At 40.7% G+C, this 20,315-nt stretch overlaps 1 protein-coding gene and 1 long non-coding RNA gene across 2 annotated transcripts; both read left to right on the top strand.

The window, feature by feature from the left end:
* Positions 1–2,354: 2,354 nt before the first annotated feature.
* On the top strand, positions 2,355–3,959 carry LOC307269504 (general transcription factor II-I repeat domain-containing protein 2-like; the record flags this gene model as incomplete). The annotated part of the gene is made up of 1 exon (XM_080052479.1): positions 2,355–3,959. One exon carries the CDS (start codon positions 2,355–2,357, stop codon positions 3,957–3,959), a length of 1,605 nt encoding a protein of 534 aa, XP_079908605.1.
* An 8,717-nt stretch (positions 3,960–12,676) lies between these two features.
* On the top strand, positions 12,677–16,291 carry LOC307268951. Its single transcript, XR_013845479.1, has 12 exons — positions 12,677–12,709; positions 13,306–13,346; positions 13,593–13,623; positions 13,924–13,974; positions 14,158–14,214; positions 14,404–14,456; positions 14,698–14,746; positions 14,933–14,996; positions 15,407–15,460; positions 15,667–15,729; positions 15,950–15,997; positions 16,191–16,291. It is a non-coding gene; the product is annotated as an uncharacterized lncRNA (long non-coding RNA).
* The last annotated feature ends 4,024 nt before the right edge of the window (positions 16,292–20,315 follow it).

The raw sequence follows: 20,315 nt of genomic DNA, 5'->3' as shown, positions 1-20,315 counted from the left end.
TATACTACTTACTACTGACGCTAGAAAGATGTTTTTTGGTATACACCTTGAAATATCAACACCTACCTACACTGTCATGCTTTCACCCTTAAACAACACTTATTACTCTCCATTTAGTGTGTGTGTGTGTGTGTGTGTGCCATCACACAGTAGGCCTATGCATGTGTGTGCATGTACAAGAAGGTGTGTGAGTGCTGTACGACGTCAGAGCTGACAACTGATGCTAGAAACAGGCATGCCCATTATAACCTCTCTCACACACACACACAGCTGAGCGGCTCCCACTCCCTGTCCCAGTCCCACCCAAACACAGTGTTTACTATCCCAACAAAGACCGTGCTCTTTTATCGTATCTACACATACCTACACAAACACTTTCAAGTCGGGTATACTTTCTTATCAGAGTAGGCTACAATGCTGGACACGTTAGTGGACATGAAGACAAAACTTAATTTGGAAGCAGGCTGATGGCCATTTAGAAATGTTTCTTTAACCGGTTAACCACTAGAATTAACGGTTATTAACCGGTTATTTAATGTGGCCTATCTATAGTGAAATACCTGAAGCCTTATAGCAGGGCTCCCACAATTTTTTTGTTCCAAGGACCGTCATAATTGTTTAAAAACAATTCAGGGACCAGTAGCCAATTTAAATGCCTGCATTTTGACATTCACACGGCACCTTGTCTGTTGTTAGAAGAGGTCTAGTATGTGAATGTAGGGAGCGGAAAGTGCAATAAGTGACTGAAAATGGACATTTACAGACACACACACACAGGCTTAGGGGATGGGTAGCCTAGGCTACCGAAACCCGGTGCTAAGTAGTGTTGAGCACGGGGCAACATTTTGAAAGACCTTAGTATTGATAAGCTCCGACGTTATCAGTACTGCATGACGGTAGGCTACTTTACGCTTTTATTTATGACGGATTTTAGCTATTGATCCTGGCACACAATCATGGCAGACCTCTCTATGTCTGTGCAGGGGCAGGCACTCACTGAGACGGTGATAGATGAAGGACAGCATCCACCTAAAGAAGGCTAATGCTAGCGGGAGCCCACGCTGTTAATTGAATTATACAAACACATGGCATGGGAGTGCTGTGACCATAAATTGTGACTGGGAGCGTACCACAGACCTATTATAAAGTTGAGCGTAGCCTACACTACTCTTCTCATTATTTGCGGACAGTTCGCATTCTTACATCCGGTTTAGCGATATCAAAATAGTCCGGATTTGAGAGAAATTAAGACGATTACATTTTTTTTTAACCGTTTAACCTTTAGTATTAACCAGTTAAAGATCTTCTTAACGGTTAACTGGTTAACCATGGCCATCCCTAGAAGCAGCCACTTTTAACTTGAGTCACTGTCTCTTTGCTTAGTTTGAACTATTCATGGGATATTAATGAGAAATTGCCCTTTAATTCAATCTATTAAATAGTTTGACAATTAAGGGCACCGGTTTTGTTTTTGAAAGTCGGACTAATATAATCTGACTTTCCAAAAGTTGGCTAACTTTTGCTAAATAGCAAACACAAGTGCGTCATGGTATTTTTAGGAGAAATCTGCAGTGAGCTAATTGCGGTTGACATGAGCTCTGTCGATGTTAGGGAAATAGGCTACAGCAGGGGTCCCCAAACTACGACCGCTTTTTACTGGCCCGCGGCCGATTTTAAAAAGATAATGTAATATGGCCCTTTGAATTTTTTTTTTTTTTTTTTTTTTTTTTTTTTTTTGCATTTCTTAGTTAACCCACCAGTGCAGGGGTGTCAAACACTGATTGATTGGCCCGTTGCACATTTTAAAAATATAATGTAATATGGCGCTTTTAATTTGTAAATAATTTAAATGCACTCATTATATTACAGAGAAATATGTCCCATAAAAGAAAATGAGCAACAAGCCCATCCCAGAGGACCCTGCATAATATTTTATTTTAAATTAATATTATTATGGAAAATCTATGCGTCCTTCTCCAATAGCTCGCCTCCACATTTGACCCGGCCCCCTGAACAATACCAGAGACGGAAAAAAATGCTACTACGACCTCACTTTGCCCCAGCACGTTTTTACCCTTATTGCCACCCGTACCCCAGTCATAGAACGTGAACGTGACCCCAACCCCCCTCCCCCCCAGAACGGAATAATGGCAAAAAGGTTGGGTAAGAGAAAAATTGATTCGGAAAGCAGGGTATTTAACCCGCAGTGGACACACGATTATTTTTTTGTTCAATCCAAAGAAAAGGCTGTTTGTCTCGTCTGTCAAGAGACGGTTTCGGTATTCAAAGAATACAACCTGCGCCGACATTATGAATCCCGTCACAAAGACAAGTGTGCTAGCTTGCAAGGCCAAATGCGAGCAGAAAAAATCTCAAAGCTAAAAACTGGACTGTTCGCTCAGCAGACTTCATTTGTACGGCAAACTCAGCTGAACCAAGCATCAGTTCGGGCCAGCTTCCGTGTTGCTCAGCTGATAGCAAGCTGCGGTAAACCTTTCACTGAAGGAGAGTTTGTCAAGAAATGTTTGAATGTTGTCGCGGAGGAGGTCTGTCCCGAGAAGAAAGATGTCTTTAATGCCGTGAGTCTGTCGTCAAGTACAATTACCAGACGCGTTGAAGAAATTGGCGGTAATGTGTATGCCCAGCTGCAGCAGAAGACTAAAGATTTTGACTTTTTTTCATTAGCACTGGATGAGAGCACGGACGTGCAGGACACCGCGGAGCTTCTTATTTTTATTCGTGGAGTTACCGCAAACTTTGAGATGTGCGAGGAGCTGGCAGCCCTACAAAGCATGAAAGGCACTACGACTGGGGAGGATATTTTCAACAAAGTATGTCAAACCATGGAACAGTTGGATCTGGACTGGGCAAAGCTTGCCAGCATCACGACTGACGGGGCCCCTAGTATGGTGGGAGCGTCTCGGGGTTTAATAGGACGCATGAACCGGGAGATGGAAGAACGGGGTCTCACCGCCCCGCTACAAGTGCACTGCCTAATTCACCAGCAAGCGCTGTGCTGCAAAGTGTTGAAGTGGGATTCTGTCATGAAGGTTGTGGTATCGTGCATAAACTTCATCAGAGCAAATGGACTTAAACACAGGCAGTTCCAACAATTCCTGTCTGAACTGGAGTCTGCGTACGGAGATGTGCTGTACTACACAGAGATCCGATGGTTGAGCCGCGGCAAAGTTTTGAGGCGTTTTTACGAGCTGCTACCTGAAATTAACGCATTTCTTCTGTCAAAAGGCAAAACGGTCCCAGAGCTGATCGACCCAGCATGGAAATGGCACCTCGCATTTTTAACAGACGTGACAGAAATGCTGAACGGCCTTAACTTGCAGCTACAAGGGAAGGGGAAACTCATTTGCGACATGTATTCCCACATAAAAGCATTTGAGGTGAAACTAGCGCTGGTTTTGGAACAAGTGAAAAAGCACAACTTCACCCATCTCCCTGCTACCCAAAGGTTTTCTGCAGAGAAGCCAGCTGTCGCGTTCCCAGGTGAAAAGTGTGTGGAAGCACTGGAAATGCTGAAGGCGCAGTTCGGTGTACGATTCCGTGAACTACATGTTCATGCAAAAGAAATCCGTCTTTTTCAGAACCCTTTTGTTGCCGACATCGATGAAGCCCAGCCTTCTTATCAGTTTGAGCTGGCCGACTTACAGAACTGTGATGTTCTGAAAGACGCATTCAAGCCCAACAGTCTCATTGACTTCTATGCCGCCCTCCCAAATGACACCTACCCCAACATAAAAAAACACGCAATGAAGATGTCCACACTTTTTGGCAGCACGTATATCTGCGAGCAAACCTTTTCACGCATGAAACTCCTGAAAACTCCAACGAGATCAAGATTGACAGATGAACATTTGCATCAGTGTTTGAGACTGGCTGTGACTAGAATGGAACCGGACATTCAACTTCTCACCAGCCAGATGCAGGCCCACACTTCACACTGATGAACATACAGTACATAGGTAAGCTCACTTTGCTGACTTAAATTAGTCATTCTGAGTATGAACAAATATAATCATAATAAAATCTATTGGGATAAAATCCATCTCCACAACCATACTGGTATTGAAATGTATTGTGCTGTGTAGGTGCTGTATCACTTAGTTCGGTTTCTTAGCCTGCTTGATTTGATTTGATTCAATTTATTTCAGACATATCAAACATACAAAACAAAATGAAAAGCATGGAAATACAATAAACAAATTATGTTTTCACAAAAAAAAAAAAAAGTATCTGTATTGCTGAGATATGCCTAAAAAGGAGCAGGAAGAAGTATACACTTATTTAATCCTACCCCTTTTGCATTGTGGTTTTCAGAGGGAAGTTGATGAGAGAGAGCCTACAGTGGTGTCTACTGGGCTAGCCTATGGAACCTACAAAACTGGATTATAAGGAAAGAACACAAGAACTTTGAGAGACATTTGAGATTCTGCTCTGACAAGTGAAGTTGAACTTTTACCCATGATTGTGCACGGCACAGCATAACTTTCTTTCTGTGAAGAACCCAGAGAGGGTTATTTGATTTTTATTGATTTCATAAATAGTGTTATTAGCCTATATATTTTCTGCGTTATTTTATTCTGTGAAGAACCCAGAGAGGGTTATTTGATCTCAGAAAGGGTTATTAATATTTGGATATGTGTGGTGCGCTGGAGTGTCAGCATGTTTTCTGGAAAACAATAAATGATTACATTTAGGGACCCCTGCGATTGTCACACTTTTTCTGTTAGAAACTGACCCCGGCCCCCCATCAGAGAAGGGAAAAGTTATGTGGCCCTCACTGGAAAAAGTTTGGGGACCCCTGGGCTACAGTATGAAGAAATTAGTAGGCCTATAGGCAAAATGAAGTTGGTGTAAGATATCTCTAAATATAAAACCCCCTTGCTCAAAGCATGACTTTATAGAACAGTTATTTTGTCACATTGGATTGTGTGCTGGAGTCAGTTACCAGCATTCACAGCTGCCATCAATCAACAATCAACTGCTCTTCATACACCCGGCCCTACCTTCCAGACACTGCCAGATTGTAAACTCTGTTACCCAGTCAGCCACCTAGACCTGTTGTAGTTCCGCCTGCATTTAGCTTGTTGCTAAATTCTGTTTTTTTTTGCCACAGTCTCCCAGCCTGACTCCTGCCACCAGCTCCAGCCCTCGTCAGCCAGCTCTCCCTCCCTGGACCCCTCTGCCTGCCTGCTCTTGCCTGCCTCTGCTCGTCTCCCCGGATTCTCCCCTTGGCACTTCCCCCTGGACTCCCATGCATAGACGGATTATGAGACAATGGGCCCCTGGGCATAGACTCTTAAAGGGTCCCCCACTCTTCACTATCCAGTCAGGTACACTGACTTTTTCGCACAGATACACATAATTAATGGCAAAAACATAGTAAGGAAGTCAGTGTTTCCCATAGGATTTTGGGATACTGTGAAGCCCCTTAGACAGAGCTAATAATGCTGTCGTTTTTAACTTGCTTTTGTATTTCTCCCCTACTAGTTGAGGGGCCCATGATGATTTCTATCTTGTTACATTTTAATGAGTATCCTTATATGATTGAGCTCTTTGACTATGCAACATGAAACGTTACTATCAGTATCTCTGGCTTAGGGCCCCCTTGGGCCCCTGGGCCTGGGCCTGTGCCCGTGCCCGGTGTGCCCGTGCAGTAATCCACCCCTGCTCCCATGCCTGCCAGCCCACTCCAGAGCCCGGCCCAAAACCCCTGATTCCTTCTAAATAAACCCTTTTAAACTGGTACTGTCTCTGCGCCTGTGTCCTCCCTGTCCAGCCGTTACAGGTACAGAAGAGGTTTGTGTTATGTAGGAAAGTTCTTGACTGTCAGAGGACTTTGCTGCCTGTGTATCTGCCTTTTTATTGTATCATGTGCGTATTTGCTTTGCTGACGACAGAGGTGCAGAGTGGGTGGGTGTGTGTGACGAAGTGTGTTAGGGGAGTATCCTGAGCTCCCAATTCTCTGTCATACACTCACTCACACACATTCTAACACACACAGGGAAGGAGACAACAGCAAAGACATCAGGTGAGACCTGCAACTCTTCCTTATCTAAAGGTTTCTGCATTGTGCTTGTTCCTATGCTCCGGCATTCTTTTAAGATCATTATCACCTCATCTACAAGTAACTTTATGTAAGAATCGAGGTCACAGCAGCTATGTTGCTTCCTCTAACTATAAACTGGCAAATTCATCTTTCAGTTAAATGCTTGTCTGATATTCTTTGCATTTACTTACATTCTAAGCATTGGGTCATTGTCTCTTTTTTTTCTTCCTAATTCCTTGTTCCTTTTTTGAATAATGTGTCTCTAACCTGTGAATTTGTCTATTACTGTTATAGTTATCTTAATTACTCTCTGTTTTAGCTGTACCGGTTTAACAGTAACATGTTTATAAGAACTTTATTTTCAAATAGCCTACAATGAGACAAGCACTACAATATATTGGACTAAATAAATATAAAGTAGAAAACTTTACATAAATTAAGTAAAATAAAGCAATGACAACAGAAAGGCAACGTTAAATCCAACCAGACATGAACCAAAACCCCACCATTTCTTTAACACAAAGAGACCCTAAGCTGGTTTAGCTTCAGTTAGCATAAATACTAAAAGTGGGCTGAAACAGCTAGCCTGGAGGAAGTCAGTCACTACGCCTTGTGAGGAAATAGTCCGGCACATAAACTAATAAACGCATTAAAAATAATCACAACCTATTGTTTTTCCTTAGATTTGTCAGAATAACAAACCAAGACACAACATGTTAATTAGTAAGCTTTGGAGATGTGGGCAGGCCAATGTTTAACCTTTGGACAGACACAGGCTAGCTGTTTCCCTCAGTCTTTATGCTAAGATAAGCTAATCAACTGCTGGCTACAGCTTAATGTTAGACCCTCATGAGACTGCACTGATTTTCACAATGGGGGTCCTTGCCCCCATGGGGTTACCAGGGGCCATGGAACTATGAGATGTGAATCACTGCATATGTACATATGTTTCCCTCGATGCCAATCTTTTAATAAAAGAAAAAAAAAACAGAAAACAAACTTCCCTATCCAATCAGAATTGAGACACTGAAAAATGTAATAGTTGATGCTTGCCTGAAAACTAGCTAGCTAGCTACCTCCTGCTAAAGGCTATTGAAAAGGCCCAACAAAAGAGAAACATCCTAAAAGAAAGGCTGTTTAGGCCTATAGAACTGCTGAATATTAAGACAGAAATGGCAAGGAATGTTTATAACAGAAGAAAGACTGACTATTAATAATTTTTGATATTTGATATTTGCCATTATAATGTACATGTAATAAAATGTTTTTGAATAGTGCAACAGGGGGTTCCCCGCCAGAGGCTAATGCTACATAGGGGTCATTGGCATGGCAAAGTTTGGGAACCCATGGTTTGCAAAAAAAGAAAGAAAAAATGGTACTATGAAATAGAATTTTACACCTATTTTTAATTAGATTGTAGATATTGACAGGGAAGATTAGACGTGCACCCCAATAGAGCATTATTTGGGCCGACATGTTACTTTTGTAAGGTTGGATTTAAATTTATATGACCCATCAAGTGTTGGGAGGTTTTTTTCCACTGATGGCCTCTTTCCTGAATTTTATCTTACACCCCTTTATAGTTATGGACTACAGTCATCAGCTGTCTTTAACAGTGAGAGATAATCAATATGAGGTCATTGATTTTGGCTGTGGTATCGCGTCCAACTGGTTAAATCAGTGTCAAAGTCTGAGTCTCTGTGTTTGTCAAAAGCAGTAAGGACACTGTGTCTTTATTGTTGACATTCAGTTATCATCGCTGCCCTGATAACACTGGCTGAAGCCCTCAGTGTTAAGCACACGCACACACACACACACACACACACACACACACACACACACACACACACACACACACACACACACACACACACACACACACACACACACAGTAAAGTCATAAACAGAACTACCCTTGCAGTTTCTCTCCCCTTTTTTTCCCTTATTTTATCATCCGTCACCTTTTGCTCATATGAAATGATCTAGGAGTTACAGTGACATCAGTGAGCCAAAGAGTGGGGGTGAGGGCAGTGTTATGTAACAGCACTAATCTCTAATCTGACTTTCCCCATATCGTTCAGGAGGTGTCAAAAAGAAGAACACATTAAAGAAAGACAAGAGGCAGAAACAAGAGCCAAAGATGACGATCGGCAGTAGCTCCAGGAAAAGCTCTATGCGGAGCTCCATCAGGGCCCCCAAGTTTCTGGACAAATCCAGTGGCTTCTACGGTCGCCTCGACGAGCCTGAGGACGCCAGGGAAGCAGAGTGTGTGGAGATCGGGATAGAGGACAGCACCAGAGAGAGGGTAGTAATCAGTAGCCCGAGCCCAACTGTGGTGAGCATTCCTGGGGAGGACAAGAAGGAAGAAGCCGAGGCGTTTGACTACGATGAGGGGATGATGGAAGGCGACGGGGAGACCTTGCTATGGAGGAAGGCCAGCCGCCGCAGCAGCAGGTGGAGAAGGAGCTCCAGGAGGAAGCACAAGGAGGGGAGAGCCGAGGAGGCCGCGGCCCCAGACCAGAGGTCCAGCCTGGGCATGGAAAGTCCTGAGGCTGACCCACACGTCTTGGTGGTGGAGGAGGTGACAATAGAAGTAGAAATGGAGAAATCCAAGACAGAGGACGGGGAGGTGGATGGAGGAAAAGAGGACTTCGCCCACTTCCTGGTTAAGGAGGATGCTGACGACAGGGTCCTGATCAGAGACAAGAGGGGGAGGGAAGAGGAGGAGGAGGGAGAGGAGGAGAGGAGGATGAAGAGGGAGCAAGAGGAGGGCATGAAGGTGGTGAAGAGGAAGTCGTTGAAGAATTACGGCAAGGTGAGAGAAAATAGACTAGTGTCTAGTGTTATTGGTCTGACTCATAAAATAGTAGCCAAAGAAGCTGCGAAAAATGCCAAATTTGTGGTGAATCCTGTATGCTGACATGCAAGTTAGAGTGATGAAGATGGTTCAATATATACAAGATGTATCTGTTTACCGTCGCAAAAGGTAAAAAACAAACATAGGCCTTGGTATCTTCTGACACATTTGCAATCTCAGCATCCGTACTTCATGTGACTTGTTTCTTTGTCTCACAATAACTTAAATTCCATCTTTAGCGTCACCCCATCTAGTTAAACTTTAAACCCTTTGAGGTTACATAGCCGAGTTATCTGAGTTTGTGGAACAGACGGGTAAAGTTCTCCCTCAACATCCTCCAAATACTGCACACTGGGCTATTAATCACCATGGAAACTATCACCTCAATAATAGACTGCCACCAGGGTCAAGGTACAGCGGACATTGGTGCATGTCACCAAACCCATTAGATAACCTACTCTCATGGGATTTCTTTTCCTTTACGTCACATTTAACACCATTAAAAAAAGGAAAGCTGGAACAGGGTTTTTTACTAACAGGCTTTTTAGCTGTAAACCAGCAGCGGCGGTGTATAAAAAGTCCAGCTTGTACCGGATTCACATGATCCTAAAGATTTTCCGCTTGCATTGAAGCATGTGCACAGAGGTGACATTCCTGTGCCTCCCATATCGTGTGCTTTGATCAGTGGAACCAAGTACGGTGCAGTGTTGACCCGCCTACTAAACCCACACCATAAAAACATTCCACTGCTTTTAACCAATCAGCTCTGCACCCTACACAGCCTCCTGACCTCCTGTCAGATAGAGGACAATCTTCTATCATAGGAGCTGACTTGGTGTACTGTCTACAGAATTTTACTTTTATGGTGCACAGTATATACACCTGAGCACCCTTTTCACAATAAGGCTCAACAGTTTATTTTAATCTTATTGTTATCCTCAAATTTACTAACATTGTATCCTTTTACTTCCAGAAAATGATTGTTTACTAAATATAGAATGTGTCAGGTTTTTGTTGACCACCGTAATAGCCTTTTAAATAAAAGGCATTTGACATTTAATTTATGTAAATGTGCACCCCCTACGAAGGCAACTGATGTAAGCTGAAGAGCCTTTCACACAGTAGTACGCAGGCAGGTCAGCTGATCATGCAAAAACAGCTCAACGCATATAGAGAATTAATTTTCCAATAATCATATATGTGGATGGTTCATCTTCTTCCTCTTGTTCCCTTCAGGTGTTGGACCGTGCCTTTCGTCGCGGGTGGGAAGCCTTCGTCACTAACCTGTACAGCGTCACCATCAACCCTGTGACATCATCCTCGCCGCCTTCTCCTTCACCTGCGTCAAAGTCAAAGCAGAAACTCGCACACAGCTCTGTGTTGGCTGAGTTTCGGTAGAAGCGGAGAGGGACATCCATTTTTTTCCCAATATGTCGTTTTTTCAAATCAAATTCCCCTAATACTGAATTTGTATTCACAATCCAGCCTTATACAACATTTATCATGCCATCAATGTAAACTTCATTTCAACGTGAAGAATCAATCTTTATTTATTTTAGTTACTGAGTCTTAATTACTCATGATATAGTTTACTGGCTCGTTACATCAGGGTGCCTATTCATTTGCAGCTACAGTAGTCAGTTTTCCTTTATGAGCTGAGGGAGCCAAGCTGCTGATATGACATTGAAGTCAATGGAACTGGCTTTAATGGAAAAGTTGACTGAGTTCAGCTGCTTCAGGCTCCCATCTACATTGTTTCTAATTTTTTTTTAATTAAAAAAGTCAGCAGTGTGATAATGTCTACTATTAGGAACTAGGACCACAAACCATATTTGTTCCCTTTGGTTAAGTACAATGACACTACTAAAGTGTTGACCCAAAGGAATGGACCTTTACGACCGAATAGCGATGACTGATTTGGTAGACTTAAGTTTGGGAGGTATTCGCAATTTTGCTCTGTTGATCAGTGGCATTTATGGCTGTCTGGCAGCTAACCAGTAACCTGTTAATGAGAGGGTGACAAGCTGTTTGTATTTTAGCGTAAATTGCTGTTTTTAACAATGCTAACCCATTAAACACGGGTTTCCCCATCTGTGTGTGTGCGCAGGTAGTACAACTCGTCAGTGTTTGACTTCCTCATGATATAGCATTCCTAACATCTTCCACTGTGTGTTCTGATGAAGGTTATTTAACCTGAAGGGACAGGACAGGAGATTATATGCATGTGTGTGAAAGAGAAAGACAAACAGAAAGATCATTTTTTATAGTCTGGTTATAAATCAGCAATGAACACAGTAGCAGGACCCATTGTATTGGTTTTGATTGTCACTGTTGCAGCTTACTTGGTAAAGGAAATGCAGGTTTAGCCTACAACATCAGTCATTGGCACTATGAAGGCCAACTACTAGAACCAACTGTGACTTCAACGTCAACATGCAACTAGGGACTACAAGATGTAATGAGTAACCTAAGAGATTTTTCAGTTTATAGATTGACCCTTGTTAAAACTAATAATGTAATATTTACAATAGGCCTGTTGTAATTTCCTGTTATTCTCTATGTATATTTAAACATATATATTACCTCAAATGTACACTGTAATTCTTGGAGTGGCCTGAATAAGTGGGACAACTTGTTATGGTTGTATATCTGATTGTCAAGAAGAATTTGTTAATTTGTATTAAAATCCTTTGAATCGAAGCTTCTTAAGTCATGTATCATAACCTGAAGCAGTTTTATGAGTGAATAAAGACTTAATATATTGTACCAGTGGTCTTTTTATGTTCAAGGTAATTTTTATATAAATGAATCAGAACAAATGAGATGTAAACACAGCATCGCATCATCATTTGGAAATACCTTACAAACTGTTTGCTGTGACACTATTACTTTGTTGCTAACAAGTGTACAGATAAAGAATAACTTTATTGTGGGGCCAACATGTTATTGTTTGGCTATAGATTTTGACCCTTTAAGACCATTTCACTTCTACATAATAGACAATATGCAAGTAGTCCCTTGTGTCCACATGAAGACCGACAAAACACAAGAAATGTCACTAAAGCACATGAAAGCACAGCATGTGCTCTTGTGTGTACAAATTCAAATGGAGGGCGTATTGCAATTTATATAAAGATATAGGCTACACGTGCAAAAACCACACAAAATTCCTGGTATGTAGGCCTATGTGTTCATTTATCTTGTTAAGTCTATGGTTCATTTGATAGATTTTCTTTAAAATAATAAAATGTGATTTATAAAAATAAATGCTGACGTTAGGCCAATGCAGGACAACATTAGTAAACTGGAGGAAAATAAACGTGGTTCATAACCTGATAATAGTATAATAACTTTTCATTTCGTACAGTGTAAGTATAGAATTAGTATTTAGTTCCATGGACCTATATCGGGGCAAGAGAAGATGTCTAGTAGTCTGACAATGTGCACGTGCCTTGACTTTGCTGCCACCGCGTGGACGTGAAAAATATTCTTGTCTTAACGGAAATGACGTGTAGTAACAAAAAAAAACACTCGGTGCACGTTCTTTAAAATTGTCTTTAGCTGTGAAATTAAAAGCCTCGCCCAATAAATAATCGCAAAGAATACAGCATACACATTTGAAGCTGTTTTGTTCGCCAAATTACATCTTTCCGAAGCTAAATGCAGCTCACGGAAATGAGTTTCGTTTCGCGGTTAAAGTTTTTCCTGGTGGGCGGAGTCTTTCAGGCGGGGCATAAAAGTCAGACGGACAGGCTACTCCTTCCACTTCCTCCTCATCTTCATCCATGGTAAGAGCTCGCACTCCTTCTCAACACTCAGCCACATTTAAACATTTAATTGTCTTTACTTAGGATGATCCTTTGCCAATACTAGTATAGACAATACAGTATATCTGCACAAGAAGCTTATATTTTGAAGCTTTTTACACGTTGTGGTAGGCCTAATATCTCTCTGGGCGGGTGTCTAGAAGCACCGACCACTTGACATCTATCCTTTACCATCCGGTAGTAAACCATTGTAATTTCACTTAGTTTATCTTGTCAGCACCATCAACCACATGCCATCTCAAGCCTCTATGCCATATTTTTCTTTTAAACACGAAATATAGTAATGTTAAACCCAGATTTAAGAAATGGCCGCTGCCGCTTTTGGCATGGATGCAAACGGGTGTCTCTTTATAATGATGATAATTACACAGACCTGTACTGAATGACTGTGACTGGACTTTAATTATTCTGATTTGAGACACTTAAAATTAGTCTTTGTCGACTCGTGGCGTCGTGAAAGCGTTGCGTTGACCGGTCACGTGTTGGCCTGCCTCTGCTACGATGTGATAACTGTCGCATGCTAAAACAATAACTCCAACTCATTGGTTCTGTTTCAGATGGTGAATGAAGGATCGAGAAGCTGCTGCTGGCTGCAAAGGTAATTTATATAATCCGCGTGGCTTGTTTAGTCGATTTGAGCATGCTTTTTAATATCAGATATATTTAATATAATTTAAATAGCGTGATAACACAGCCTCGTGCTACAGTGATGTTTATATTGAACTCTCTCACTGAATTATTTTGAGGAAACTTAATCAATACTGAGTAGCATGGAGCTGTTATATTTTAGTTGCCAACATATGAGGTTGAGGTAACTCATGAAATGTTGTTCTCTCTCTCCCAGGTGTGACGTGTGTGGTGAGACTCAACATGAGGTAATTGTTGCTTTTTATAATAACTTTTAATGTAGTTGGCTCTATTGCTGTTAAGGAGCTCATCGCTGCAGTGATGATATATGAACTCTCTCTTACCGAATCAGCTTTGAAGAAACTTCTTTACCAGATTCTGAGTAGCACATGGGCTCCAACTTATCCCAAAGTTGGCTTTTTACAATGTGTCTTCTTGGGGCATTTAATTGACACCATGATGGTGCACATTTAGACCTGATCATATCACATTTGTGAAGCAACATGAAGTTAAATTTTTAAGTCTAAACAACTTTTTATCCCCTTCAGGTGTTCCAGGACGATCAAAGATGAAGAACAAGGCGTGGCTGACTTAAGCAGGTAAGCTAGGCTGATGCTAAGAATTGTCAAATAACAGAAGGGCCCAATGGGATGAGTTTTAAAATAGACAAGCATATGCCTGACTACTGTGATGTTAGATAAACAATCTGATCAGCCCTGAAAAACACTGACGCTCACATTAACTGTTTAATTTATGGCTAACCACTGATTATCACCATTCAGGTCAGACCACACGGTCTACTTGTGAAACTCTTACGAGCAGCCCAGAAGTGCACTTTGGTGAGTAAAAGGGGATTCAGTGCATTGTTTAGTCATCAGCTGGGTTTAAAGTGATGATTACAATTGACAAGCATATGCCTGATTCCAGTGATGTCAGCCTTTAATCTGATTGGCCCATGTTGAACTTTTTTATATATATTTTTTTAAAATGCAGAGCCTGTGACTAACCTATTGGTGTTTCTCTTGTAGATGGGAGACGAGAAGTTTTTCATGCCGCAGATGCCATGTGGACAGCTCAACATGTAAGTTTGTCACGTGTGTGTGACAGTGATGACCTTACATAATGCAGTTCCGATGATGAGGATACTTAGCTCACTTTGAACCGATGTGAAATGAGACGAACGCCTGAGCAACTGCATTTATTCTCAGCTTCAGCTGTTTTGTAGCCACTGTCATTCTACATGGCAATCAGTGGAAGTTCAGTTTGGAAGTAAAGATGAAGCTATTGCATGTCTTCTAAAATATGTTGTTTTTTGCCCTCAGATGATCCGGTGACAACTGCAAGGCCATGATTGAGGTGTTCCAGTTAAAGGTAAGATTTCAATAAGTCACTACAGCAACAACTTAGTCCATGACCTGCTGAAAATGATGAGATATATTTGGAATCTCGTTCGTCTGAACTACTGTTGAGAAATCGAATAACTGACATCGGTTGAGGTCTATTTGATAGAAAAACATTTTACTGTGTTCAAAACTAACGATAGCCCATCTGTTGCAGGTTCTTGCCTTGGGACATTTCAGAAGATGCTTCTGCCTTCTCTCAACAAAAGACCTTTGCCAAGGTGAGTGGGCCCTCAGTTCACATCTGTGCTGAAGTCGCCTGACTTGCAGCTTGTACCACAATAGTGGTGTTTAGAGTCTGGTAAAAGACTAAATGCCACTGTTGCATAGTTTCCTTGGTGATGACACCCGCACACGTCTTACGCCTTGTGAATGCCAGAACCTGAAAAGGTGGACCCACTGGTGTGACCTTGGCAAGAAGGGGAAGACCTGTTGGGGTTACCAACAGTCTGAATGGAAACCGACTTAATTTTTCACAAGTCAATATGCTACTCACTTCTTTAGAAGTAGAACTAACTAGTATTTGGCAAGGGATTTAATCGTCAAATGATCATGACGCACTGTCTCTTGAAGCACCATCTTTGTGACATTATGCCTTCTAACTGAACAACTCCTTGTCTGCTCCCTTTAGGACTGAGCTGTCAGTCAAGCTACTGAGCCTGGGGAGGATCTTGTCCGAGTTGAGGTAGGTTCCTGGTCCATGCAGCCATGTTTACTGGTCATTCAGCAGAAGTGATGAGTTTCTTATTACCGCCCCAGTCTGAAAATTCATGACTGATTGGTTTACCCTCTGATCAAATCAACTAACTTCATATTATTAGGTACCCACTGGTTAACGTAAAGGTTGGTTGTCAAACTGGATCGACTAACAATCCTTTTCACTTGTTACAGGTATGGCTACACCGTCTGACTTGTCTGCACAAAGTTATCATGTCTTCCGTCATGCTCATCCTGGTGAGTACCTGAATGACATTGGGGCTTGATGTGGAAGTTTACAGAATATGTCAACATTCCTAAATTTGTATTTTAGTCAAAGTGATGTTTCTTATTACCGCCCCAGTCTGAGAATTCATGACTGATTGGTTTACCTTCTGATCAAGACTATAAAAGCACATTTATTATTTGAAAGAAATGCATGTATATATTTTTAAATGGGTTGTATTTTGTTCAACAGAACTCCAGATGTCGGTTGGATCTGCTGCCTACTGCTTGGGGATGATTGGTGAGAGCTTGAAACTTAAGCATTTAAAATTCTGTAGAAGTGATGAGTTTCTTATTACCGCCCCAGTCTGAGAATTCATGACTGATTGGTTTACCCTCTGATCCAAACAAACTTTATAAGGTGAACAATGAGACTTTTTTTTTTTTTTTTTTTTTCTCCTGTCAGTTTCTAAGACTTTTTTTTTTCTTAACAGAATCTGGACTGGACAACGGAGACGAACGGATGCTATCAACAGTTCCTGTACTTAATGTATCCAGTAATTGGGAAATAAAGATCTTTTTCCAGTAAATCCTATTTGTTTGGTCTACAATGGCTGTCCCTGGCATATGTGATGGTTGCCTTAGCACCCCGACACCTGATAAAGATGAGCAGGGAAATGAATCTAGAGCTGCAATTAATGGTTATTTTTCACAATGACTTCATTCAATTTTCTCAATCATTAAGTGCAGAACTTAAATATAATGGCACATTGCCTAATATAGTCTCTTGCTTACTAGTGGTGTAAAGCCTGAGGCTTACAAATTAAATTGGGATGTGCAAATTTGTCAAATTATTGCAGACTTAACTTATTTTGAAGTAACCTAGAATTCCATGGTGCCTTGTGTTAGGATTGAATTAATGGTGTCAACATCTTTAGATGAGTTAACTGTTCTTAAAAGGCATTTTAGGGGGTTGTGGAGAAGTAGGTTAAAATCAGTGTCTGTACTGTGCACTGGAGAAAATGGATGCTCGAATACACAGCCAAATCACATGATCGGCTTTATTAGTAAAGCCCAATATCACAGACATTTGCCCCAGTTGGCTTCACATTCCCTTCCAGCCTAAGCTCTGAACGGGTAGATATTTGCTGATTTTGGCAAGTGATTTGTCTACTTTCTTCAGAATTGCATAGTATAACTTTATAACCCTGTATTTCATCAGTGAAACAGTCATTGGGCATTTACATTTAGAAAACGGTTTCACTTCCTTGGCTGACGATATGATTACCTAAAAGTTGGAGACGAGGGTTCATGTCAAATTATGATTTTAAACAAAAGCCAGCTGTGATTTCTGCACTTAAGAATATGGACAGCTCAAATGTCTGACATGTTGATAGCTGATAGAACTAAAATATGTTGGTCTACTGATCTATCTAGTCCAGGGGTTCTCAAACTTTTGATAGCTGAGGGCCAATTTAGGAACCCAACATTGGACCGAGGGCCGCCGAAGGAAAAAAATATATAAAACTGAAATAATTTCAATGGCCAGCGTCTTTACAGTTTACATGTATTGGTCAGCATCCAATACTGTGTAATTAACACATTTAAAGTAATAAATGAAGGGCTAGGTCGCATTTCAACATTGGGGAACACACATTAAAAGCGGGGGTCTGGGGGTTGTCCCCCAGAAAAATTTGAGGTTCGAATACTTCATTTTGTGCATTTTGGTTAATTTTTATGCAGTTATTTGTGTCTTCTGTATTTATTTATGGTGGAAATGTTAAGGAAAAGACAACTCGCTCCCATTGACACACATCTAATGGAATATAAATCAAGGCACTGAGGCATTCTGTATTGCATTCAAATATTTATTCTTCTTTATTGTTCAAAACTTTCTACACATTGAAAACGTATCACCTTTTGGAGTGTTTTTTTTTGTAGGACTCACTACTCATGATGCAGCAGCAGTGTTAACTATTATGACACTATACATTGGAAATAAACAGGGTGGGCTATCAGCAGTCAACTAGGCAGATAGTTCCATGGCTATCAGCAGCTAGCTAACGTTAGTTTGTTAGCTAAACTTTAGGCAAAAGAGTTAGAAACCAGATAATGTTAGCATCCATCCTTAGACACTTGACCTAATCTAATTCACCTTGAATGTGAGAGTGCATCGTATTAGGCTTGACAAGCTCACTATCTAACAACTTACATTGGGACCACTACACTGCCTGCTGCACTGCGGGAGGCTGACCAGCCGTCTGCAACGAGAGGCAGAGGCCAGCCGAACTTCGCAAGTTTAATAAGTGGGGAATGAATACAAACAATTAGGAGGGATATTTAAGTGTTTCGACCCCTGTACTGTTTTTACTGTTACGGGGACGCATCCCCTCCGTGCGTTTCAATTAAAAAAAAAAAAATTTTTTTTTTTTTTTTGGCGGCCCGCGGGCCGCACTTTGAGAACCACTGATCTAGTCCAATACTGTGCCTGGATTCATGCTGGAACATGATTGGTTTAAATAAGATAATTCTGATACACGCTCAATTAATTGTAATCGTTTTAGGTCCACTTCCTTTTCCCGTCTGTCCATATGTATGGCTCGAGCCACAACACTGATTATCAAATTTTTATTTTAAATATATTGCAAGTGACTCCATTAAGAAAATTATTCTGTTGGGTTTTGGCAGTTAGCATTTTGAAACTCATTCAAGAAGTTCAGAATGCCAATCGTGCCACTGTCATTTAGACCATTTAAATATATGTAATTGCTGGCTGCCCAGGGATATACCCATATTAGATGATCGAGTTCTATTGAGCAAAGCAGAAGGGTTGTCAATTTCTTCTCATTAGAACCAAACCTACATACCACATACAACTGAAATAAGTTATTTCTAACACCTTAGCTGAAAGGGGACTTAATTACTTACTTTTGACTTTCTACAATATTTAACTAAATTATAAAAATCCAAATAGTATGTGGAATATCTTCTTCATAGTGTTTAATTTTATTTTGCTATGTTTTGTATTATGTTGGAAATCTCTGCAAAAAACTAGCCTCCACCATTAAAAAAAAGTATAAAAAATATTTTCCTCAACATTAATCTGTGAAACTCTTCTATGATGCAGACACAAAATATACTTACATAGTTGGAGTTGTTAATAGTAAAAATTACTTTAAAGAAATGTTTGTAAAAGGTGAATACTTTTTGTAATACTTAAACTGTAAACAATAGGTACACTTGTGATAGTGAGGGAGAGACTATTGAACATGTGTATGTTTTCACACTACTTCTTTTTAATTTTATTTCCTATAAGAGACTGTCATCATTATTTTGACCCCCATTGAAAACTTAAAACTCAGAGATTATAAATTGGCAGAAACTATTAAACTTTTCAAATTTATTCCAGTTTTTACATTTATTTGTTTTACAATTACTGTCATGGATTTGTTCTTGTTATAGCAGTTAGTTGTTTACATTCTTAAACGTATTTCTATTGTACTGCTCATCTGTTTACAATAAAGTAATTACATTTTTTTAAAACGCAGTTGCTAATTGACCTTTGACCCTATACCTGATGTATATAGCCTGCATTGAGCTATCAGATTCTGCATTTCATAGGACGGAGCTCCAGGTTTAATCTTTTACCCCGAGGTAAGTGCTCGCATTTTCCTTTTTAACACTGCGCCATAATTATAACTTTAACATGTTATTGCATAAGATGTAGCAATACATTTAGACGATACAGTAAATATGCATGTGAAGCTGCTTACGTTCTAAGGTGTTGATTTTTTTTTTTCATCTTCAAAGTCCAAAATCGACTAACGTAAACTGGGATACAAGAAATGGCCGCTGCTGGTTTTGGTGTGGATGCAAACCTGATGCAAACAGTGTCTCGCAATGATGATAATTACAGACCTGTACTGAATGACTGTGATTGCACTTTATTATTCTGAAGTGAGACACTCTTTTAAAAATGTATATGTATTAAATGTTTTTGGGCATTTTTAGACGGGTCGTTTCTAATGACTGAGCCATGGGCGGCGCTCTAACCACTTCACCACGAGCGCCCCCCAGGCCCCAGCCCAGTCAATATGGGACGTTGTATGGAGCAGTCACGTGCTGGCCATGCGCTGCCACGATGTGCTAGCTGTGTAGCATGCTACAGCAATAACTTCTTCTCGTTGCTTCAGTTTTCAGATGGTGAAGGAAGTACCGTGAAGATGCTGCTTGCTGCAAAGGTATTTTCTTTATTCCACGTGGGCCCTAATACAGTCGGTTTGAAAATGCTTTCTATTCGGCTTTGTAGAAAATATAAAATAATGGAAATAGCATGAAAATACTAAGTAGCATGGAACTTTATCATCTGATGTAGTTGCAGTGATTATTCATGAACTCTCTTACTGAATCAGCTGCCTTTTGAAGAAACTTCTTTACCACATTCTGAGTAGCACATGGCCTCCAACCGATCCCAAAGTTGGGTTTTACACATGGGACATACAATGTGTGTCCTAAGGACACATGGCACACATTAAGACCTGACCCTATATCACATTTGTAAAGCTATAAGCCTAAGTCATTTAAAGGAATAATTCAACATGTTAGCTGTTTGCCTCGCT

The sequence above is a fragment of the Ammodytes marinus genome, assembly GCF_949987685.1.
Source record: "Ammodytes marinus genome assembly, chromosome: 23".
NCBI lineage: Eukaryota > Metazoa > Chordata > Actinopteri > Uranoscopiformes > Ammodytidae > Ammodytes > Ammodytes marinus.
Note: the sequence above shows the minus strand (reverse complement) of the source record. Positions and strands in the feature narration are given on the sequence as shown.